General features: G+C 28.5%; 2 protein-coding genes and 6 non-coding genes across 8 annotated transcripts; 1 reads left to right on the top strand and 7 right to left on the bottom strand.

Annotated features, from left to right (window-relative positions):
• Positions 1 to 1,971: 1,971 nt before the first annotated feature.
• On the bottom strand, positions 1,972 to 2,759 carry LOC105163748 (uncharacterized). Its single transcript, XM_011082201.3, has one exon. The coding sequence runs from the start codon at positions 2,631 to 2,633 to the stop codon at positions 2,079 to 2,081; it is 555 nt and encodes a 184-aa protein (XP_011080503.1). The 5' UTR covers positions 2,634 to 2,759; the 3' UTR covers positions 1,972 to 2,078.
• A 6,246-nt stretch (positions 2,760 to 9,005) lies between these two features.
• Positions 9,006 to 9,959, top strand: LOC105163738 (uncharacterized). The gene has a single exon (XM_011082190.3). The coding sequence runs from the start codon at positions 9,130 to 9,132 to the stop codon at positions 9,673 to 9,675; it is 546 nt and encodes a 181-aa protein (XP_011080492.1). The 5' UTR covers positions 9,006 to 9,129; the 3' UTR covers positions 9,676 to 9,959.
• Positions 9,960 to 17,463: 7,504 nt separating this feature from the next.
• TRNAK-CUU (transfer RNA lysine (anticodon CUU)) lies at positions 17,464 to 17,536 on the bottom strand. The gene has a single exon. It is a non-coding gene; the product is annotated as a tRNA-Lys (tRNA).
• A 66-nt stretch (positions 17,537 to 17,602) lies between these two features.
• On the bottom strand, positions 17,603 to 17,674 carry TRNAD-GUC (transfer RNA aspartic acid (anticodon GUC)). Its single transcript has one exon. It is a non-coding gene; the product is annotated as a tRNA-Asp (tRNA).
• A 1,585-nt stretch (positions 17,675 to 19,259) lies between these two features.
• Positions 19,260 to 19,332, bottom strand: TRNAK-CUU (transfer RNA lysine (anticodon CUU)). The gene has a single exon. It is a non-coding gene; the product is annotated as a tRNA-Lys (tRNA).
• Positions 19,333 to 19,399: 67 nt separating this feature from the next.
• TRNAD-GUC (transfer RNA aspartic acid (anticodon GUC)) lies at positions 19,400 to 19,471 on the bottom strand. The gene has a single exon. It is a non-coding gene; the product is annotated as a tRNA-Asp (tRNA).
• Positions 19,472 to 21,467: 1,996 nt separating this feature from the next.
• Positions 21,468 to 21,540, bottom strand: TRNAK-CUU (transfer RNA lysine (anticodon CUU)). Its single transcript has one exon. It is a non-coding gene; the product is annotated as a tRNA-Lys (tRNA).
• A 65-nt stretch (positions 21,541 to 21,605) lies between these two features.
• TRNAD-GUC (transfer RNA aspartic acid (anticodon GUC)) lies at positions 21,606 to 21,677 on the bottom strand. Its single transcript has one exon. It is a non-coding gene; the product is annotated as a tRNA-Asp (tRNA).
• Positions 21,678 to 26,626: the final 4,949 nt, after the last annotated feature.

Genomic DNA, 26,626 nt, shown 5'->3' with positions numbered 1-26,626 from the left:
ACTAGGAGTGAAATTTTGCCGATTATTTATGTTTCTTCATTAAATTTCAAAGATACTATTTCTAAGGAGTTTTTTTTTTTAAATAATTTGTTATATACACAGAAAAATTAATTGAAAAATAAGAGGGAAATGGGCCGAGCCCAATGTAGACAAACTATAGAGGTAGTGGGTTGAACTTAATGATGGCCCAATTAGCAGCCCATCACTGCAGTGGGAACTGGGCTTAATGAGGGCCCATCAAAAGTTGCATCCATAAGGATTCAGATTAACAGATGTTTGTTAAACTTTTATACTTTGCCCCTTGAGCTATACATTCTATCACAATTAGGCCCCTAAATAAATTATTATATTATTTTCCCCCTTGAAATAAATATTTAGATAAAATTTCCCTTGTACTATATAAATATATATCTAGTGGATAAAGTTTTTTTTTTAAATATTTTGCACCGTAAATTCAATTTGCAGTCTAAAAAATATATATTAGTTATAATATAAAAATATAATTAGTTCCTTTAAAATTAAATTACTATAATTTAATCTAAATAAATAGACGTTTTTTAGATAAAAATGATTAAGTCTATATTTAGATAAAATTTGAAATATTTAGCAAATGTATATGTACTTATTTTCCCCAAAAGTGTCAAATTAATATTTTGGGTGAATTCTTTCAGAAGTATATTTAAGTTAATTCAAATATACTTTTCCTTTTTCTTAGCCAAAATTCTTTTTGTTAATAACTTTCTTTTAGCACCAACAATCAAATTGTTAATTCTTTTTATGTTTAGTATTAGTCGCGTATCTATTATAATAAGAGTAAAATACACTTTGTCCTCTTGAATTATTCATCATGTAATATTTATATTTTTAAACTAACAATTATAACACTTACTCTTTTGGTTGGACAAAAATACCTCTCACGCCTTGAATAATTATATTATTTTTAATATATTTTAGTATTTGATTTTCATATTAAATCATCACCAGATTACTTTTTAATTAATTTTTTTAAGAAGTGAAGAATTTACATTAAAAGTGGAGTATAAATAAATATATATATATATATATAGAAGATACACAATAAATATAATATAACCAACAATTCATATATGCTTCTTAAAAGAAATCGATAAATATATATATATGCTTAACTAAAAGTTAATATTTTTAGAAAAAAAATGAATAAATATATTTTATCATATTTTTTGAATAAAATATGTTAAAAAATTGATTATTTGTAAAATATGTTAAAAAATAATATTTAATTATTTATTTTTTTCAAAAAAAATAAATAGTTAATAACTTAATTTTATCGCCAAATTAATAAAATCTTTGCATGAAATTTTTTTGGGTATTTAGTGTACTCATTTGCTAGTTAACTTTGAGTTTGTAAAAAAAATAAACTTCGAGCTATTTAACTCACTAATTATATTTTAATTTATTATAAATAAAAGATATTTTTTTAATTAAGAAAATTTTAATTAAACTTAAAATACAAAATTACTAAAAAAAATCTTGAACTAAATATATATATATAATATAAAGACAATATTGTCTAAAAATTTAATTGTGGTGGATAAGTGGTATATTTATTAGTTTAAGGGAGTGGTTGTTACATTACGAATAATTCAGAAAGAAAAAATGTATTTTACCCTTATAATACTGTTACTTTAAATTAATTTGAATTGGTGAATTATTAATTAGTTTTCACATTGGAACTAAAACACATTTTTAAGAAGTCTTTTGATAATGATTTAAGGTGAAGAATACAAAATAAATATAAGCTAGGACGATAATTTTGTCCCAACAATTAATTCACTAGGACCAATTACTTCACAAGTGTTACATTTCACTAGCTTAGGATCATATAATTGTCATTAGGATTATTGAATTTCAACCCAAAAAATTAGCAAATATTTTTGTAGATCATGTATGCAAATACTACTCTTCTACGTATAAAATACAATCTACAACTTTGGTGTATAATCTTTTTTCTCTTTATTTTTTTATAAAAAATCTAATAAAATACTTACAAAAATTACAATCACAAAAGAAAACATATATAATAATACAGTTGGAAATCAAGAATAGCCCAAACAAGCCACCGAATTTTGCTGCCTCAAATCCTTATAGAACTTCATGATGAACTTCTCAGCAGCCTCGTCCACATGCTTACTATCTTCATCAATATCCCTCAAGGGGAACGGCGAGTCAGTCACCCTCAGCTGCCTCACGACGGGGCTCTTCCCGAACCCCGGCAGCGCCGGAGACGCCGCCGCGCTGTTGATCATCTCCATGGCCGCCGCCATTATCAGATCCTGTTCAGCGGGCCGCGAGCGCTTGCGCTTGTTGAGGTGGAAAACAGGGTAAGCGGGGCTGTTGCTGCAGCTGAACTCGTACTCGTCGGGGAAGGAGAGGTGGCGGTCTGTAGACTCTTCGCCGGAGGCAGCAGCGTGGTTATGGTGGTGGTGCATGAGACTCTGTATGGCGGCTTTGCCGGCGATCTTGCCGCGCTTCATGATCATGCTGAGCTCAGCAAACAATTTGCCCTTGGAAATGCCTTTTCTGAGCATGAAATAGACCACTCGGACTATTTTCCAGATTTTCTTGGCTATGATTGGTAGATTTTGCTCCATTGCTTCCAAATTTTTAGAGAGAGAAAGTGAGTGAATTTGATTATGAGGAAAAGAGAGAGAGAGACAGAGGTGAGGAGGAAACTTGGAGAGGAGATTGCTTTGATTTTGGTGGAAGTGGGAGCACACGAGGGTGTGGTATTTAAAGGCCACTAAAGTGGGAAGAGTACACATTAAGTTGTACCTTAATGTAAAAGAGAAAGGAAAAAAAGTTGTACCTTGATGTTAATTTGACAAGAAAGCCCCTACTCTCTTTTTACTATATTTTTCCTCTATTTGAAAATATAAGTTTTATTTTTCCTTTTCAAGAACTTGAAAATAAAAATTTTATTCTTAAAATGTCATCCCATTTAAACCATCCATCCATCAAACTCGAACTTCACTATATCTAAACTATTTTATCCATAAATAACGATATAAAAATAAATAAAATATTTTGAGTTATTTAAATTTCTGCATCCAACAGGACTGAATAATTAAGAATCAATTATCGAAGAATACAAGATAATTTATTACTAAAAAAATATTTTATATAGACATTTTGTCCAAAAAAAAAACCCCAAAAATTAAATTTAGCAAATTAAAAGACAGAAATGAAATAATTAAGATAATTTTATTTTATTAGTTTGATGAAATTATTGTTGCAATGATATGAGAGAGGTGACCGATGTGTGAAGAAAACAAGGTGCAAAAGGTGTATTGTTTGGTTCTGAAGCTGCGCAGCTGTTGAGGAAACAAAGTGTCGCGTAAATGTCACTGCCCTGTCTGTGCGTGTGCGTGAGAGTGAAAATGGTTTTTAACTTTTATTCTGACAGAGTGGTTTACTTAGCTAGAAAGATTGTTGTCGGGGGACACGTGTCGGTTGTCCTCTTCTAACATTATTATTATTATTATAATAAAAATTACCATGCGATCGTGAATGAAAGAAAACCTAATGTCGGAAGCAAAGTGGGGTGTGTTTGGGTTTGGCGTGTTGCCTTCCACAACCACAATCAATCATCCACATACCCTAAATCCAACCAACACTACTGCTTTTTCCCAATTTTCCACTATATATATATTTATATAATTATATCAGTGTACGTTTATTTTAATAGTACATTTTTTATTTTCTAAATATGCATTATATGGAATTATTAATGTAATATTTAAATAAGTTCGAATGACTATTGATTGTGCTCGAAAAGTTATGAATTGATTTACAAGTCCAATCCCAATATCTTAATTTCTATTGACAATACATCGTATGCCCATGTATATATATATCTTCGATCAATACTCGACCAATAAAAATCTTTTTTGGCTATGTTTATTAAAAAAAAATGATTTTAAAATTTAGAGTGAATATTTATTTGATTTATTTACAATCTTCATATAAAATATTACAAAGAAATGAGATATCAGAATATATATATATATATATATATTGTAAGGGATTAATGAGTAGTATATATGACTTGATTTAATTATTTTTTAAATGGATATTGATAAGAAAATGGAAAATTGGATATATAATTGAAGACCTGTGTTGTCGCCTAGGTACGCATTATCTGTACCTGTGGCTTTTTTCATCATCCGCTTCATTGCTTCACCTAAATCCGACACGTACAAATATTAGACATGAATGTCTCTTATTTCTTTCTTTCTTTTTTTTTTTTTCCACATTTGAATATGGGATAAAGCTATCTGTACTGATCAGATGTACTATTTTCAATCTTGATTACGACAATATAAAATTTCGGGTTTTGCCTTAATTCGCTTTGATGCATCCTAAAGTCCAACATTATGAGTATTTCCTCTGGATTTCGCGTGTGTTTGTCATTTTTGCTGCCCATAGAACATCCGTCACTGATCAATGATGTTTTAGTTTAATAATTAACATTGAAAATCTATAAATAAGTTTGAAATATGAATTTAAGTCTTATCAAATAACAAATATATAGATATTTATCTCGCTTTATATGAATTTATTGTAATTTATTTAGTGATAGATCGATCGAATATCAATGACGTATTGCTCCCTGCCGTTGATGCATGCACCCATCAATATTGTGCTCATGTTGCATCTTCTTATAACGAAATTTTTTATTCAGATAAGATTTTTGTTACGTGATTAATCACTCCCACTATAAGAAAATATAATATTATTGACAAACTATCAAATTACAATGTTAAAATTATCATTAAAAATATATATTAAGTGACAACAATTCTTATTTTGTCACTATATAATTATTAGTAATAAAAATTGTGCATAAAGTTGTCACTAAAAATAATTGGTGACACATCTATAATAGTTGTCACTATGTCGTTACTATACATGAGTGATCATTAATTATACTTTATGCAACTTTGTGCAGATTTTTTTGTCACTATTTCTTCATAATAATAATTTTACAAAATAATAGAAACCATTAAAATTATAATTACATTAATCATTGTGACAAAATAAACATTCTCATCATTAAATATATATAATTAGTGACAATATTAACATTCTCACTTAATTTCTTTTTATTACACTAATATTCTCTTTTGTACTGCCTTCTTAAATTATGCACCGACTATATGAAAAATGTAATATATCTAATATGTAATTAGATCAAATATAGCCTTTTTTTAACTATATTGCTCTTAGGCTGCATACATATATATATATATATATATATATATATGGATATTTACGTATTCAGCATTTAGGGATATATATAAACTGGTACAATTCAGTCGAACATGTATTTTTCATATGTACTTATTTGAATTTTTCTATTTACCAAGTTTTAAATTTTTTGATTCAGCAAGAGTTAATTAAAATTCGAGTATTTGATATGTCTTTTTTCCACTAATCATATCAACCTCAATTAGTCGAGCTCGAATGCTTATTCAACAAAAAAGTACATTCGTACTTGATAACTTGTCATGTCCAAGGACTCAAATTCAGACCGATTACTTTTATCGATTCAACTCGAAATTTTTGTTTATAGCAAGTATTAAAAGATGGGTGCGGACAGCTTATTTCCAGTAGCAATACACACACAATTGAAACAACGTGGTCAAAAAGTTGGTCCGGCAAATACGGTCTTAAGTTGAGCTTAATTCATCAATATTGAAGTGCTGCAAAAGCATAATAAAGAACAGTAAAGTAGGGTCGGAAATATTCGTAGTATATGCAGAAAAAGTAAGGAAGGAATACACATAAATAAAGACGTGTTTGGCTTTATGGGAATCCAAGTGCTGAGCTTTTCCAGGCTTTTGCCATGTTTTAATATAAGTCGTGAACAGCTGTGCTAAGTTGTAAGCAGAAAAAATTAATCAGGTCGAACTACCTACCAGCTTAATTATATGTTGCACCTACTTTTCTCTACATATATACATTGAACAGCTGTTTAATCTAATTTTTCACTGTAAATAATTCACAAAATTGGTAATTTTTTTTAATATATATATTTATCATTATTATTTTATAGCATGGTATTGTGGAAGGAAGGAGGGAGGAAGTTGCTCACGACAGAAAGTTGGGGTTTGGACTTAATTAACATCGAAAATTAAAAATAACTTCATGCTTAAGTAAAATTAACGAGAATATTCATCTGCTTTTGTGACTTTTACCATTCACTCACTGTCGAAAAATGAATTATTCCCTCTACTATGAATTATTACAGCTTAAAAAAATCATGATGAGTCAATATTATGTACCGATATCAAGTAAAATCAACGCAAAATAACATCAGCCATAGTTAAAAACCTATGGTAAAATTATGTACCACATATTTTGTCCTCACATGCACAAACAATGGCTAATACTTGTTGCACAGTTGCGGTTAATTAGTATTCACTTTGATTTTTTACTTCTAACCATGATGATTAACTCAAACAAAAAAGTTCATATTGCTTCTAGTGACTAATATTACTCTCTAAATCCCGTAATTCAGCTTCAATGATCAGATTATATTTTCTATTCCATTTAATATATACGCGCTATATGTACAAAAATTATATTTTTTATTTATTTAAGAAAAGATTTTATAAACGTGACGTGGACATATTAGATGAAATAAAGGATGCAGTAGAATTTGATACAACAAATATGCAACATTGTACATTTCAACACAAATTTCATGTGCACGTAAATACGTTGAGATATTTTGCAGAGAAAAGATAATTGAAGATGCGCATGCGTTGAACTCAAAAAGGTTATTACAAAGCACTTAAAAAAGTAGTGTAATGAAAGCACTTCAAAAGACGGAAAGAAAGAGTCAAAACTACCATTACTTAACCAATGGGAACGTACGTACTATCAATCAGGGGTTAGGAGAAGGCGGGTTTCTGGAAATTAAAAGTCGTACTTTCTTCGTAACATTCCTTTTTAGTAAATAAAAAAAAAAAAAAAAACACATATATAGTAGCATGACCGCAGCACACCAATTTTATTGAACGTGCATCATCCTTATAAGAGTAGCAGGAATATTCACATTTTCATAAATTGATTGAATCGAATTCAAATTAAAAATTTAGTATGTATTGAAGTCGAATTTGAAACTTTGGAGAATTTGCGGTCGATTTTTATTTTTATGAAAATTAATTTGGGATTCAATTTGTAGTTTTGGTTTATCCAACCGTACCAATACCAAAATCAGTAGTACTCTATATACATTTTTTATTTAATTTTTATGTATATATTTTATACCTATCCGTTTTTCTTTGTTATTTTACTTATCTAAAATAAAAAAGTAGGTATAGAACATGGTTATTGTTTTTAGTACTTAATTTTTTCTTCTTTTTAATTAGAATTTGATTTACTATTACGATATTGAACCGAAATTCCAGAAGAAAATTGATTATTATTGAAATCAATCAATTAATTTAGGTTAGTATTCGATATATGGTATTCCAATTTATCGAAATTTTAATCTGATTTTACCGATTACCACTCCTAAAAGTCCATTATTGTTATAGAAATTTTGATTTGAACTATAGGTAGCTTCTATTCCAAAGAGCCTTTCAATTTTTTGTGGTATATCCATACTCTTTATTAAGATCCAAAATTTTAGACATCGACAAGATACAAATGAACTAAGGTCACAGGGTTCTTTTTACCATTATATTTAATAAAGAATTTTCTTTTATAACATTTTGAAATGGGGGGGGGGGGGGGGGTTAAAATGCTTTAAACCCCATGCAGTTAGAATCCATACCATGGTATAGTATATAATATTTGGGGATAATTATATTTACACCCCCTTAACTATTATCTTTTTATATAAACTACCATTATCTTTTGAAAAACTACAAAAATCAACCCCGACAGCATTTAAAATTCAAAAATTCCCTTGTTGATTAGGTCAACCTCTAAAATAATTTTTCAAGGATAGAAATGTTCTTAGGGGTGTTTTTGTAATTATCAAAAGGTAGAAGGGACGTCAAAGTAATTTTTTAAGATGAATAATATGGCCAAATATATATTTTTATTATTTATACTAATTTTTAATTCAAATATAAATTATTATATTAACTTTTTTTTATTGATTTCATGTGATGAGATGGGTTCATATTACTCATTTTCATAAATATTACTTTAACATGCCTTCCATAGGTGACGGGTGTAAATATAATTAATCCCTAATATTTATACTATATATTATTGGAGAGGGTCCTTTTGGTGTTTAAATTAATTTTAGTCTGTCATTTTTTAAAAAATCTCAAATTAATTAATTACTTTAACTTCCTTGATCATGATCTTCTACAACTAATTTTTGGTATTTTATTTCCTTATGTTTCTTTATCTTATTTTAGGGTTTTTTTTCCTACAACAAATAAATAATATAATTTATTTTTATTTTAAATATTTTTTTAAAAATTATACACATATATAAAATGTGTCATACTTATTAATTGAATGATGTTAACGAGTCTTTCATATAGCCTCATGAAATACAAAGTGATAACGTATATATAAGTTTTTTTTATTCTTTTACTTTTTATAATATGTGGCTTATTACACCATCTAATATTTAAATTTAAAAATTAATTTAATACATAGATGATTTGAATCGACGAATAGATTTAAATAATAAAACAAAAATTAAAAAAAAAAAAAGAAAGAAACTACTATTCCATATTTGTTAGACTTAAATTTATATATGTATATTTTTTTATTATGAATTCTCAATTTTACCCATCATACAAAACGTGGTTGGCAAATTTATGAGTCTATTTGTGATTAGTACTCTCATTAATAATTGAGCAAATAAAACATATAACTTAAATAATAGCTTGAAGTTTCCGTGCAATTCTACCACTCTTTTAATTAAACTACAAATTGGTGTGTCTTTTTCTTGTTGCTCGGCCTTTAAATACCACTTCCACTTGCACCATCCATCACATGAAAACAATCATATATATCAATCTTCTTCCATTTTTTCTCCCTCAACAATCAAACACACACACCAAAAACCATCTGAAAATCAACCAAACAAAAGGGATCCAAAAATAGCAAAAAATGGAGCAAAATCTACCAATTTTGGCCAAGAAAATATGGAAAATAGTCCGAGTGGTCTATTTCATGCTCAGAAAAGGAATTTCCAAGGGCAAATTATTAGCTGATCTCAACATGATGATGAAGCGTGGCAAGATCGCCGGCAAAGCCGCCATACAGAGTCTCATGTTCCACCACCACTCCACGGCCACGTCTGGCGGCGACCGCCACCTCTCCTTCCCCAACGCGTATGAGTTCAGCTGCAGCAACAGCCCCGCTTACCCTATTTTCCACCTCAACAAGCGCAAGCGCTCCCACGCACCGCAGCCCATCGACCCCAGCATAGTCGCGGCAGCCCTGGAGATAATCAACAGCGCCACGGCATCTCCAGCCCTGCCAGGATTTGGGCGGAGCCCAGTCGTGAGGCAGCTGAGGGTGACTGATTCGCCGTTCCCGTTGAGGGATATTGACGAAGATAGCCATGTGGATGAAGCGGCTGAAGAGTTCATCATGAAGTTCTATAGGGATTTGAGGCAGCAAAATTCCACGGCTCGGTTGGGCTACTCTTGAAAATTTCCTGAAATATGGGATCAAATGATCATGAAATTCGATTCCATTCCGAAATTTCATGCATACGGCTTTCTCTCGTTCGCCGGGTGGTTCAAGAATCAGATGATATGACGACATAGATTGAAAGTTGTGTAAGAAAGCATGGATCGCTGAGTACGAGTGGAGGTCCTTCCGTGGACTAAGAATGATTTCTTGGTCCAAATATGTTGAGAAAAAATAATAATGTCTTCTGTAGTGAAGATTTTAGAGAAATGAATAAATGAAATCTTGTTATTGAGTTTTAATTTCTATTATTCGTAGTTACATTTATGCATAATTTAATCCAACAGAAAATTTTAGTTCCAAAGAAATAAATTAAATCAAAATTAATTAATTATTCATTCACCTAATATTTATCATAATTACAAATATCCTCTCATCGTTTGAAAACTTAAAAATGTCCCATAAGATTAATGTACGTCTAACAAATCACAAGGGGGTATTTATTAAACGTATGGCTAATTCTAGCTAGATGGTATTTGTAATTTTTCAAACAACAAAAAATATTTATATTTATCATAACAATCTAAAGAGAGCCCGTTGTGATTTACATATCATACAATGAACACATCATATTTACTATATAATTTAACTATATTCAATTTAAATTCAAGAGGTGAAAAGACAAATTAAGAATGAAAATACACAAAAGATATGATCTCTTTAACTAGTGTCAAAAGTGAGTATATAGTGCAATATATATACCTGTCGAGATTTCAGTATCACAATAAAGAGGATCTTTTAGGGATCCTCTCTTTTCAAAGTAATTATTATTAATAACCATGTTAATTGTACCTAAACAAAATTCATACATGTTCAAATTAAATTTTAAAGTGTTGCTTTTTCTACATTTGTAACAATGTTTTGCCAAGCAACTCTGGTCCGTCTGTGTTGCTTCTTGACTTGGTAAGCATATGTAGCAAAAGATGATTTTCTTTTTTGGGACTCTGTGCTAATTAAAATATTAGCCACAAATATTTAGTTATAACATTGAAATTATCATTAACCATGGCAAGAAATAATGCCATTAGCAACAACATGAATTTTTTCATTGCTAATATAGAAAGCAACGAAATTAGCTGGAAAAATATTTACTTGCTAATTAGCTCGTTGCTGATTTAATATCGAATTCTTTTGTTGACGATTTTACTAGAAATTTTATTAAAGAAAATATTCAAAATTTTGGGAAGCATTTTTTAATTTTTTTTTTTTTTTTTGGCCAAGGCCAGCTACCAAGTTTTGCAACATTAAAATTCTCTTTTTACTATAGTAAGGAAATATTTCGTTCTAATGTTAGTTTTAAAATCCCAAAATCTTAAAATTTTAGTTTTTGCTAAATTCGTTGTTAATTACCAATAAATTTACTCGTATTTTAAATTTTTCATAGTTATTCCTGATATAATTTCTTGAAGTGGATGATATCATGTATTAAGTTAGATAACTTTTAGTTTATTATAATATCATTTTTAAAAAGTTTAACAGACAATTTAAAAAATCTAAATTATCATTATTGATAATTAGTTATACATATATAATGACAATTGAATATAATGATGACTATATTATTATTATTTTGATGACATTATTTAAATGTTACAAATTATATATTTTCAGTAACAATTTTATTGGTTGATTGGCCAAATCTCACTATTAATCCCTTAATTCCACTTATAAACACCCCCCTCCCTTTTAATTTGGTCCCTCATATTTTAAATATACCATAATAATCTTTTATCTCCTAAATATATTGCATTAAAGCCCCTGACGATTTAACATCATGTATTAACATAGTTTTATTTGCACGACAAAAAAACCAGAAAAACTCAAAAAACTACAAGACCATGTATAAAAAATGACATGACAATTATCCATAAAATGAAATATAAAAAAATATGAAGAAAAAGAATTAATAGGTTTCAAATGTAATTATAATACGGGCTAAATGCTTTTTTAGCCCCATCAAATAAATGCAGAATTTGTTTTGATACTACAATTATAGCAGATGTCGTTTTTAGTCCTATAAAACTCATAATCACATATTTTTAGTTTCAAAAAGTCATGTGCATTGTAGTGGGACTAAAAAGGCCCAAAATCACTTTTTTTGAACTAAAAATACGTGATTTTGAATTTTATATAACTAAAAACGTCACCTATCATAATTATGATACCAAAACAAATTATACCCTTATTTTATGGGACTAAAAAAATATTTTGTCCTTATAATAATGTATTACAATCTGCTTTATATATTCATAATTAACACACCGCGCGCTTACATTATTTTCATAAATAAAATGGACTTTTTAATTAGTGCAGTTCATTAAATAAGATGAACGATGTGTTACATTAACATTGTTGTAAAGTGCTGCAAATCAGAACTAATAAAGATTAAAAAAAAAAATGTCATAGAACCATCTAGAATTCAACAAAATGTCCCCATCAATTCTACATTTTTCAAAATTAAATGGTATAGTCATATATCAATGATTTGGTTTATATCATATGCAAAAATATCTCACAATGGTCCCATACGTAAATTTGTAGTGGCTGCATATTTCTGACTCATGAAATAAATAATTATGGGGCTAAAATGAAGCCACATGTAGAATTGGTGGGTTAATTGGTTCCATAGTATATATTAATTACGTAGCCTTGTGCATTAAGCGAAGCATGCAATTCAATAATTTTGGGGGTGTCATTTTCAATGATTTTGGTGGATTAATTAATGTACAAACATCTACATCAAGATCAAAGTGATGAAAACGAACTAAAGTTTTTATCTTTATTTTTTATTTTTTTAGGATATATAGATTTATCAAAACTCAATTGTGATCATGATAAGCTATAATTAAAAGTGAATGTCATAATTATTAATAAGGTTCAAATTCTCCATATTCAAATTAAATAAAATATAAGTATGGGTAAATCGCTATATTTTTACTTGAATCTCGTGAGAAATGTTGAGTTCTCCATTTTATATGGATATATTATGGTTGACATCGATCAATTTATAATGGTTGATCCGATCGAAGTGGAGGATTAATTTATAATTAATTAATTATTAAGGGTCGTGGTGGAAAAATTGGACAAGATTAATTTTATAACATATCCATCATATTTTTTTTGGCATATTGATTAAATTATTTTTTTTCCTCAACTGAACTATATATATATATATATATCCCCTCTCTTCTCCCCAAATTAACTTTTATTTTCATCTTTTTTTTTTTGTTTTTCTTATAATTACCAGCTTATTTGGTCTAATAAATTCAAATAACCAAGGAATTTTACTACAAAAATAATTAATTGAACGTAGTAGAATTTTAAATACACACGTTGAATATGTTGTCCAAACTAGTACTATACAAAACCTCAACTCAAAATCCATGGACTACATAAAGTTGTACCAAAAAGAACAACTAAATGCTTGATTTAAGGATGTTATTACAACCACACTTACAAAAATCAGGACATCTCTCGTGCTCATGAAAGCCCTCTATGGTGGGCAAAGTTGGCAATATAAGGTGAAAGTGCAAGCTTACAAAGAGACTTTACAAGAAAAGTTTGATTTCTTTCATGCCCATAACTTCTTTTAAATATGCAAACTTTAATTTAATTTCCCCACTTCCACATCATATATATATATATATATATATGGATGGTGGTCCATTTATATTATTAGATTATTATTAAAACTTTCAAGTGTTCCGTGCCATTATTACTTTTGGGAAATTGAAAATTGGGTGTGCTTTAGGTACCTTTTGTCATACCCTAAAATTGTCATATATGGAAATTTTGCAAACCCTAATTTTACCAAATCTTTATTGAAAATGATTAATTACTATTAAGTATAGTATTTGGAATGTGGGAGTTGATGGGATTTTGCGGCTGTAATTGGACGATCATAAGTTTATTTATTTATTTTGTAATATTGTATTTTAGATATTTCTTTTTGGGTAAACTTACGTGTGTTTATTCGGTAGTTTTGAGGAAAAAAATGCACACATTAATAGTTATCGTTATATTTTTCTTCTTTTTCTTCTTTTTTTTTTTTGGGGAGGGGGGAAAGTGACTTAATTATATTTATATATCCAAACATATATAAATAAGTATTTTCATTTTATCAACTTATCTTTTGTTATTTTTATTTTGAAATTTATTTTTTGGAGAAAGGATGTTTAAATCAAATTGCAGACCAACAAAGAATGGTACATATTATTCACGTTACAAAAAATAAAGCTAAAAACAACAATATATATATAATTAGTAAAAATTATTTATTAATTAGCTCGACAATTAATTTTAATATTAAATTTTTTCATAACTATTGAGTTATTTTCTTGTAGTGTCATTTGATGGAATTTAATAGGAAAAAATTGACTACTAGAAATCCCTACAGAAATTTGGTCATTTATTTGAGGTAAATTCCAACTTAAATATAAAATAAATGCCCTTTTCCAAATTATTCTCCCTATAATAATTTGAGAAAGGGTAAAAATATTAAACAACTAATTTTTGATTAAACACTCATATTCACTTTTAATTATGGTTTAATGCAGTTTATCCCTTATGATATTACAAATAAATAAATTGTTCTTTTATTAAAAAAAAATAGTAATTTACCCCTTTGTGTTTTTTAAACTGAACCAATTTACTTACAGAGAGGTAAATTGTTTTATTCTGAAAAACACAAGAGGGGTAAATTATTGTATTTTTAAAAAATACAGTGGGATAATTTTTTTTTTATTTACTCATTTGCAATATCACATAGGATTTGCTTGTATTCTTTTTCCCTTCTATTTATGTACTCCTATTTCCATATTGAAATTTAAACCCAAAATCCTCAATTAACATATTCGAACGTCCTTTAAACACAATATTATAATAATTAAGCACATACGATTTGAAAATATCGAATTACTAAATAATCTCCTGTTCCATGCATGAGTATATATTATAAGATATTTAAGAGGACAAAGATACGATAATTGAAAACTATAGTTTCATGAAAATATCTAATTAACAGTAGTAATTTACAAGTGATCAAATTATTGCATTGTGAGGACACGTGGATTTGAATGATAGTGACATCTGTCTGATTCATCGTCCTTTAATCATAATGTGATGAACATATGTACATATATAAGTTTTTATATAAATAATTTCACAAGTTACTATTTACAGGCTGAAATATATATACTATCAAGAAGCAAATTTAAATGAAAAGAATTGCATGTTCTCATAAGATAGGCCACGAGATTAAATAATCAAAAGTTATATTTAGATAAAATGATTTGGATTAAAAATAAATTTTTTAAATAACTTTATATTAAATACATTTAAAATCCATCGTCCACAATATCACAAAATCAATATATTCAAAATGAAATTATTATTACGGATTTGAAATCCTTCGACCCAATGTCGTCAATCCAAATACAACATAAGAGTTTGCGATGACAGTCTCGTCATGTTTGGTTTACTTTGCATTTCGATGACGTTGTAGTAGTGCACTTACCTCTCGTATAGTAGTTACGACATATATTCCACAATAATAAAATATTTTTTCGATCACGTTTAAAGAGAATTGTTACATTGATCGTCCAATACTCTTTTTATTTAATTATCAAAATAAAAAAAATAATAGGTTGAATAATAGCCCACAAAATTGACTTTGTTTAGGAATTAGGTTTTAATCCTTTTTTTTTTTTTTTTTTTTTGGGTTTAAAGACCTAAAAACCAAACATAAAAAGCAAAAGTGTAGACTCTAGAGAGTGACCCATAAAGGGAAAAGAAAATGTGGAGTGGTGGTGGGGTTAAATATTCAATTATTGAACTCTAGAATGCACAAATCAACATTGTTTCTTTCTTGTTTTGCTTTATAAAATATATACTACTTCCAATCATTTATCTCACCAAAACCCTACTTTTTATTATATTCATTTTTAATGTATATTATTTCTTGTCCATTTCAAGAACCCGGGATATTCTTATCCATACATTTCTTGACACGTCGCAGTGTAAACCTTCAGCAGCAAATGCTACTAAGGTTGGTTTGCCTGTGTTGAGCATATCTTTGAAAGTAAATAAAAAAAATTTCATCTTAAAAAATATATATTTCACATCTCTCAAGAAATATATTTTTTCGCCTTACTTGGCACTTTTTTATACATCAAACCAACTATATATCGTCATTAAGATTTTATCTCAATGCATCTAATTACATACTCAAAACAAATTACATCCAGTCAAACTTATTTCATCTCATTATTCCGAGATGAGATAAAATTATAAGTTGAGAATTAATAATATATGTCGACTGGTAATTAATAATAATAATAATAATATTTTTTATCATCAAATTATCATTATGCATGTACGATAGTTTATAATGACAACTTCATATATACATAATTTTTTTGTTACCAACTATAGCAGTACTGACAATTCATATACAATTTTGTCATTAATAAATCACGAAAATCATTACTTCAATAAAACAAAAAAATAGTGTTACTCAATATATATATATATATATATATATGATTAATAATAATAGTGATATTATGAATTAAGGTTTTTCAACAAATTTCCATGTAAGCACAGTCAACTACTTGTGCTTATTTTAATCCAAAAATCAGTTGATATATCCCAACAATTAATTAATATACGTACATATAGGTGGCATTAATGCATGCTTTATATCCACCAAGGATATCATCCATATAGAGCTGTTCATATTAATTAAATCCATAATTTAAACATTAACATAAAGTTTGGGCACTTTTATTACAGCTCCATTGAGAGAGAGATTCATAGTGATAGATGGGATCTCTTCTTATCAACACTTTAATTAACTACACACTAAATCTCTTAATTTCATCTCTCTCTCTCTCTCTCTCTCTCTCTCTCTCTCTCTCTCTCTCTATATATATATATATATATATATATATTTAAGTTGTAGTTTTGGCCTATTTTTGCTTTCTGCTTTTCTAAAGCTGCAAAAAGCACTTTACTGTAATTTAATGGGATGTTGCTCTGTAATGTATTGGCCCCTAAGTTCCACACTCCCTCTTATATCTACTAATATAATTTATTTATAGTTATTTTTGGGGTCTCATGTGGGGTCTATTATTATGATAAATCAAACTATTTAAAATATTCTTAAATGTCATGCAAATATTTAAATAAAATTAGGATCCACGCAGTTTCACTGAAATCTATAACGAGTAAATCTGATGGTAAATTGTAGTTAGATCTCCCATGTTATATGTCATATGATTCATCTAAGTAGAGTATTGGCATAAATAGCCCATCATTTGAGGATTTTTTTTAAGTGAACTGTCTACAACTATTTTATAAATTTCAATTATCAGCAATTAATGTATGATAATTATTAATATCAAATATGTATAATCAGTCAAAAACTATTTATTATGACAGCTATCTACACATTAGTGGAATTGAAATCTATGATCATGGAGTCTTAATTATACCAAATTTTATTGGCGCCCAACATTCAAAGTACATGGGACAATCTACTATTACTAGCACTTATTTCTTCTGACTTTATTGATTTAAATATCGAAATATGTAGATAGGTGGATGCCTGATTAGATGATTATAAACCCAAGAAGCAGTTATGGTACAGAAAGTCCACAAGAGCCTTATTCGTTATGGAACTCTGGCCCATCAAATTGTCTGTCTGGTAATACTCAAAAGGAACTAAAATAAAATGTAACATGTAACCGCCCACCGTGGGGCTCGAACCCACGACCACAAGGTTAAGAGCCTTGCGCTCTACCGACTGAGCTAGACGGGCTTTCATTTAATGTTTTGTCAATACCTTAAAAATTGATATAAAGTTGAAAAAGATTAGAAAAGAGTACGCCGTTGCCGGGGATCGAACCCGGGTCACCCGCGTGACAGGCGGGAATACTCACCACTATACTACAACGACATTCACATTTATGCGACCAATTATAATACATCATATCGAATGAATTATTTAGTACAATATGTAAGATGTTTAGTTGAAGGTGTTTGAAGAATGAATAAAATAATAGGAAGGGTTAGTATATTTTACACTTTGTGGGTTGAGATTAATGCTTAATACATAAATGGATGATTGGTGGTGATGTAATAAATTAACATTTTTTATGCATTTAAAATAATAAAATTTAGGATTAATTTGTGATAATTTAGTTCCCATGGTTAAAATTTGGGAGAAATTTATGATTTTTCAGAATTATGACAAAACCTCTCAATTATCCACTCAACTCCAAACATAGTTTCTTCTATATCATTTGGCACTATAGATTGAGAGAATAGAGGGAAACACTCCCTCTTCGGGTGGGATTACAATAATGTCTTGTCTGGTTGATCAAAATTTAAGTAAACATGACAATATGGCTCAATTTTAATACATATCCAACTTAATTTATTAAAGCAAATCAGGTATTAATAGTATAAATCATAGTTCAAAATTTCGAAAGTAGTGATACTGATGATAATATCAATAGACATTTTTCTACATTAGAAACGACGTATCAAGCTTTATCCAACAATATAATAAAAATATTGTATTGTAGGATGTTAAAAAATAAATAAAACAATAAAATAAATACAAATACCATGAATTAATTACTACTCATTGGTACATGTTAAGAAATGGTTAGAATAAAATATTTTAAACCATGTTGTATATGTGAAATATGTATGGAAAAGAAGAGGTAGAGAGGGGAAGGCACAGTCAAGTCATCATAATATGTCACTCTTATTAGGATACTGAACTCATGAGGTGGATTTCAGAATTTGAATTAATGGGAACAATGTAGGGGGCTAAAATAATGTATCACAATAAACAATTCAATATCATACCAACTTGTGTTCACTTAATAAGCTTTACCAATTAATATAGTTAATATAATTTGTTGGTATTTTGATATTTAACCAGTACATTTTATGACAAAATAAAATATATTTCAATTAATAATAATTTACTAACAATATACAATTATTTTAAATAATTTTTATATTTTATATGAATTTTTAATTTAAAAATAATTTTAGAATAATAAATTTGTATTGTGTATTTTAAATTTTTAATTTTTAAAAAATTTAAATATTGTTTAGTTTTATATTTAAATTAATAAATTTCATAAATAAATAATAATTTCTTGTAATATATTTGAACTCAATAATAATTTAAATTAATAAAATATATATAAGTACATAATATAAATAAATTAATATAAAATGTATTTAAATCATGAAAGATAGGGATAAAATGGATATTTACACACTTAAGTAATCCTCAAAAAAGTAAAAAATGAAACTCAATCGCACAAAAGGCGAGTATCAACTACTCTCTATTTGTTTCTAATAGAGAGGGTTTTCTTTGTTATATTCTATAAATCACAGGAGTTATTTTGTCTATCAAATTAATATAAGGGAATTTCACGCTATTTTACCAAAATAGAGGGGGTGTTATGCATTTTGCTCAATTGAAAAAGAAATAAACATAGAAATTCGAGTTAAGGAGACGCCCACCGTGGGGCTCGAACCCACGACCACAAGGTTAAGAGCCTTGCGCTCTACCGACTGAGCTAGACGGGCTTTTGTTCACTGTTCTGTAAAATACATTTTAATCGATTCTGTACTTGAAAAAATATTTAAAAGAGTACGCCGTTGCCGGGGATCGAACCCGGGTCACCCGCGTGACAGGCGGGAATACTCACCACTATACTACAACGACATTCACGTTAAGTCAAGCATTTCTTTGTTTCCATTGGAAAGGAGGCATTAGGATTCCAGAGGTTCAAACTTCCTACCAATCTGTATTGAAACTTTTGACCATCTCTCCCATGTATAATTCTTAAGGATTGGATTGGTACCATCCTATTCATAAACCTGATACTTATACCAACTTATTATTTGTATATATGCTGTGGTGGCAATTTGAGTTTCCATTCAATGATTCTAACTCAATTCATTTAGCTTTGGATTGGGCTAAATGATTTTCATTTGGAGTAAATTAAATTATATTATGCTTCCTAAGTGGTTTTGTCATATTGAAGTTTTTTATTAGTCAACCAAATATTATTTGTAATAATATCAAGCAATTGATGAAAAATATTACTATAGTCACGAGTTCAACATCAGTTACGTGTCTAATTAAGTCCAACTGGATCATATGTCCCATAAGATTTTAATAGATTTCAAATGGGCTTCGTTACGTTTAACTTTTTATTAATCAATAAATTAATATTTTTTATCATATCATATAATTAATAAATATGTTACTATAATCATGAGTTAAATGTGAGTCGTGTGTTTAACTAAGCACAACTAGATACGTCTCATATGATTGAAAATATTATTTTTCTTAATAATACTACACAAATGAAAAAAGATGCTACCATATTCATGATTATAAAATATTTTTAAATTCACTTTGAAAATTATATAAATATAGTATTTGTTAAATAATTATATTTTTATGTGACTTTAAAAGGAAGAAGCATGATAACCTCTAATTTTGGTAATTAGTAAACTACTGCTTCTTATGAGTGTTTATTTGTTCAAATGAGATCCAACCAAATTGAACAGAGATTTGAATGAATAAAAAAGTTTGGTGCAATGTTGAGAAAAAGCAATTATTAAAGGCTAAAACTATATAATTATATAACTTGTTAAAAATTAGTGACGAGATTTGACGGGAGTTCAAAATTCTATTAAAAAAATAAGAAATTATTGTAATGAACTAATGATAGATTTATATCTAGCACATACATTTGAACCCAAGCCATCCATTTGTCACCTATAGTCTAATTAAATGTATACCTTCTTATATGCATTAATGTGTGAAGATGAATAAAAGTAGACGTATAATTAGACCAAACTTCAAGAGAATGAAGTGTAATTATCTTTAATACATTCTATCGACTTTGATCAATTACTTATTTTATTTTGTCGTTAATGAAATAAATAGTAATAAGAGTGGCACATCCTAACACAATTTTTAAAAATTATATTATTTATTCTTTATAGAGTTACAAAAATTACCTAAAATAAGATAAAAATACATGAGGAAGAAAAGCTACCAAAATGTAGTATTGGAAGACCATCAAGAGTGAGAAAGTTAAAAATAATTAATTAATTTTAAATTTTAAACAAATTAAAATTAATTTAGACACCGAAAAGACCCTTTTCAATAACATACAACTAACATGGATAGCACACTCTACGTATGTAATTAAGTTTAAACTTAAATAATATAATTGTTATTTTTTCAAAATATTTATGTTAGATAAATAAATAAAAAATAGTAAAATATAAAATTTGTGTGAAGTTATTAAGAGATAAGTAAGGGAAGAAAAAGAAAGGCAGAAATTGAGTGGAGGTCGAGGAGAAAAAACTTTCAAAATAATTCAAAAACTAAAGTAGACGGCAAACAAATAAATTGAGACACCGATAAGGTGTTCATCAATTATTATAAAACACACAAGTAAAGATATAATATACTATAGATAATTTATGCCATATTAAGTATGTTTTGACTGTTAATTTGAATTTATTAACGTGTTAAAAAATAAATAAATACATAATGAACATAGGCCCAAGAAGCCGTTAAGGTACACAAGGCCCATATATCATATATATTGTGGTCTACTGGCACATCAAATTGTCCGATGAAAAGACCATTAGCCTTATTTTGGTTAAAACTTAATTATAATAAAGTTAAGGGAAGACGCCCACCGTGGGGCTCGAACCCACGACCACAAGGTTAAGAGCCTTGCGCTCTACCGACTGAGCTAGACGGGCTTTCATTTGATGTTTTGTCAACATCTTAAAAATCACAAAAAGTTGAAAAAAATTATAAAAGAGTACGCCGTTGCCGGGGATCGAACCCGGGTCACCCGCGTGACAGGCGGGAATACTCACCACTATACTACAACGACTTGGTTGATCACTTACTGGTACGGATTTATATTTTTAATTGTGATTTTTAAGCCCAAGAATAATGTTGTAGAAAAATCTTTCTAAGAACTCAAAGAAAGAGAATATAAAAGGTAAATATATATAAGTAATGCAAATCACGTGTGAATTATAATTAATTAGTCTCTTTTTTTAATTATTACAAAAAAAAAATGAGGAAACTATTGAATTCGAACCCAAAACTTTTTCTTTAAAAAAGGGGATTGTGTTTTGAATCAATTTGAATTCACGAGTTTGAAACTTTTAAACCAAATCATTGGCTTGGATGGATTATAAGCCCAATCTCATATAATCCAGAAATGCAAACACAAGCTTAGTCATCCAAGAACATCATCGAAAGTAAGGGTTACATGCAATTTATTTTTTTATATTTTTTTAAAAATTCAAAAAACTAATATAAAAAAACAGATGACACCCAAAAACTCCCCTAACATTGAAAATAATATAAAAAAACTTAGAACAGGAAGACATTGTGCATTATTTTTCAAATACTTAGAGAGTTTCTCGTGTCTTTTATTTTCATGAGTTTTTCTTTTTAAACTTTCGCATTTTACTAGAATAAATTATATTTAATCCTAAAAAGTAACATCAAAACATGAGTTATAGACTCGTAGATAGTACGTAATTCTTTCACTGTCAAATGATACATTTTTATGGTAATATTCAGATATTATAATTTTAATTACATGTTGATTTGTTCAGTTATTGTTCTATCTAGAATGTGTTAGTAGTTGAACTACATAACTCCAAACTTACTCCCCTCCCCACTTTGTAGCAAAAAAGAAAAAAAAAAAAAACATCATTATTGACACTGTCTCCATTCTATTCTAGATCCTTTTTATTTGATTTTTCTTATATGAATCTACACGAAAATATCAAATAATTTATAAGGATGAAACTTATATTATATGATAATATATTTCGATATTGGGTGTTCATTTTTCTTTTTCTATGTCATCTTCCTCATATTGTCAAATCTAATCATTTTTTTTTTATTCTCTGATAGTCGTCACTTTTAAAATAATGCAACACTACTAAAGCTATATGGATGCCTTATTCGAAATTTGTCCAAGAAAGCATTTTAGTTAGAAAAAAATAATTAAGTTATAGGTAAAAATTCATAAGTGATATTTTTGGAATATCACATATAAAATTTATCGGAACTATACTAAATGGAGTTACATCTAACCAAAAAAGCTTAAGTGAATATAGATTTAAACATAATATATAATATTTAATCTAATAGAAATATATTTATAATTAGGTCAAATATGATTGAATTTCTTTCTCCGTTTGAGAACGACGGCGTCTACTAGTTCAATGACTTTTCTGGGATGTTAAGCTTAAGCCCACCAACCAATTCTACGGATCGATCACATAAATGTGGACTATTGTGGACCAAAAGTCAAATAATCCAACTACCAATAAATAATAGTATTTACCAAATTCCGATAATATTAATGACTTATTGACCCAGTGTTTCCTTCCGATGTTGACTCTCACATCTATTTGTAACTTAAATAATAATAATAATAATAATAATAAAATAAGTAAGGCCTGAAGTAATTGAAAAACGAAATGATCCTATGGTCGAAAAGGCCTAAAAAAGTCCATCAAGTACATATGTCAATAAAAAGTAAGTGATGAAGGGTACACGGCGGCATCACCTTACAAACGAATGTCATCCGTACAACTAGTCTCAAGTATAAAAACTCAACATTTAAGATGGATAAGATAACGAGTTAAGAGCTAATATTCTATCTATTTCGAATACAATCTATTTATATAAACGATCTGACTTGAGTGTCGGAGTGCTCACGCTGGGACAAATCCAACACGTGTTACTTTGCACAGGTCCCAAGCTCATTCCTAATATACCAAGCCCAGGCAAGGTCCCAAGCTCGTTTCTAATACCCGAAACCCAAGTGTCAAGCAATAGACGACTTCTGAAAATCGAACACTATCGATAATAATAATAATAATAATAATAATAATAATATCCACCAAAAATCCAGTTTTTGTTGGAAAAAGTCATGCTGGTGGGCTTGATCCATATGGTTGAAATTTCATGTGAATTGAAACATCTTTCTAGTGATGCACTTTTTTCAAGTGACTTATAAACTGCAATATCTCCTCTCTCTAGTGATGCACTTTTTTCAAAATAAAATCATACGTGAGATTTGTGCCAAAACAGCAAGAGCGCCCCAATCGAATAGCAAGCCCATCGGTGCAGTGACTAATAGTACTTATTGATTATTGGTTCTAAATAATAATAAATCACTAATTAAAATTTCCATCACCTTTTCCTTTAGGTGGCAAAATCCTATAATCATGATTGATCTCTTCGTTAACACTAAATGATGTAATGCTTACCAATGATGAAGAAGACTAAAATCTCTTCATGCCCTCACCTTACCACCTACCCTCAATATATTGTAGCTTCGTGGCAATATATATATATTCTAGCATAAGAACACACACAAACACGCACACGTGTTAGTGTGTGACTATATTTGCAAATTTAAAGTATATAAAAATATGATGAGGGTGGTGGTAGAGCTGCCTAATTAACAAACAAAGATTTATAGTAATTTCAACGCGGAAGCCTCCAACTCCAAGTGCTCTAATCCAGCTTAAGGACCCCATCATAAAGAAATGAAATGGTTTTGGTGTCAAAATTATCTATAAAAAGTAGCCCATTTTCACCTACTTCTTGTGGAGGAATTTTGAGGTTTCAAAGGGATGATGATTTGTTTAATAACATTCCCATTTCAACTATTGTGGCTCATCGTGGTGGGTGAACAATACCTACGCAAATTATTATTATTATTTTATTTTTTTATGGTATAAAATAATTAATTAATCAATTTTTGAACATTACTGAAAATATTAATTATTCCCTAAGCTATAAACCACTGCAGTTTAAAAATCATAGTAAATCAATACAATTTTCGTTGTGGTTTTAGTTATGGCCAATATATATATTTCCCACAATTTTTAGTTGTAACAAATATTTTAGTTTTACTTGTAGAAACAACGGTAAATAGTCGTGGATAATTAGTATCGTCATAATTTTTATTTTTTTAATTTTATTAATTAACGATAGTGAAAAATCATATTTATTATAGTGGGATCAGTTCATATATAGTATAATAATTTATGTTCGATATATAACATATTTTTAAAATGACACATTTTTTGAGCCAGATGGGAGTATATTGCATTTCAAGGTCTGCATATTCCAAGTTGTTGATTGCAAGGTCTGCATATTCCAAGGGCACTTTAGGTATTCACCACATTGGATTCTTTAATTAAATAATTCTTTGATTTTTTTTTCCTGTTGATGAATATCTCAATTTGCAAAAGTGCTTTGATTTTTAAATATTTTCTTAGTAATTTCGATTTTAATTAGCTTATAGTCTAATTAACAAGAAACGTTTAATACATTATAAAATTTAATTTATTAAAAAAACAAAAAAGACAATGTGTGATCACAAGTTAAGTGTGTAATGAGTTTGAGTGATGTAAATTGTGACAAAAGGTGATAGATAATTTGAACAAATAATTCAACGTTTGTGGAAATATATATATGAGGTGTCTCCACTTTAATTCACACAGGCAAAAGTCTGAATTTGATAAACCGACACCAACATTACTGCTCCCGATTTGATGATGACTGTCTTAATTTGTTGTATTTATTTGGGGGTCTAACATACAAACTTATCAGTTATTATTAACTTATTTTTTATTTATTGAATTGATTATAGTTATCTTATAAATTTTAATTATCTATAACAATATAGATAAATTATTAATCAAATATCACTAAGCAAACGGACAACTACTATTAAACATCAATGGAATTTAAACATATGATTTTTAATTATGATTTCAATTTCGCCAACTAAATTGAATCTTAATCGCTATCTATTATTTTCTTTTTATGCATACTTGCAATATTTTTACAAATACTGTCAATTTTCGATTTTTGACTTTCACTAAATATAATATAGCGACGGCAAACATGATATGCATCAAAATATATAGAAACTTCTTTCTTCCTTGGGTATCGTGCCATTGACCGAAGTCAACTAAAATTTAATTGCAGACTGAAAAATATTTGATTATGAGCTGACAATCTTTGAATCCTATTCTGTTCATATACTAAAATTAGCCAAAACTAATTAAGCCTTACCTCACAATGCCACCTTATGGAAGGACACTCATTATTTTTGCATTAATATTAATTATTAGGAGCACTATTTTAATCATTGAGTTAATTTCTGTTAATATATTTTATTTTTGTTAATTATTATACTAATTATTATTAAGTTTAATTTGTTGCCACCTTAATCTCACCTGTTGCACAGCTGAGGCAGTATCAGTATGTATAGGTACTACGTACCCCTCCACATCTACTCCAGTATTGCAGGAAAGACAAAAAAGAAACCCTTAAGTATAGCTTACAAAGAGTTGGTGATATGATTAATTTTAACTTATTCAATATAATCCATGCAAAAACTTATTGGGTCCCAACCAAACAACCCTCCATGTAATCTTTTATTCTACTTAATTTGGTGTCGTTAATGTCTAATTATAAATATTTATGCCTTTTAAAAATTAAATATATAGTTAAATTATTTAAAATTGGGATCGCATATATATATATATTATACGTGTTGGTGTAACATCAATGTATGATATTTTTTATCATTGTGCCCAATGAAAATATCTTCTAGTCAGGTTTTTGACGTTTCACACTTATGATTAAAATTTCGGTGTATATTATACGAGGGCCTAAATAATTTTAAATTATATGTATTAATTGAAAAAAATAAGCACCGATCACACATTAATATGTTCACTGCAACCCTTCCCTCACCTAGTCCTTCTATAATAACCCACACAAACT

Source organism: Sesamum indicum, linkage group LG1 (genome assembly GCF_026168435.1).
Source record: "Sesamum indicum cultivar Baizhima isolate 11 linkage group LG1, ASM2616843v1, whole genome shotgun sequence".
In the NCBI taxonomy this organism is placed as follows: Eukaryota; Viridiplantae; Streptophyta; class Magnoliopsida; order Lamiales; family Pedaliaceae; genus Sesamum; species Sesamum indicum.
Note: the sequence above shows the minus strand (reverse complement) of the source record. Positions and strands in the feature narration are given on the sequence as shown.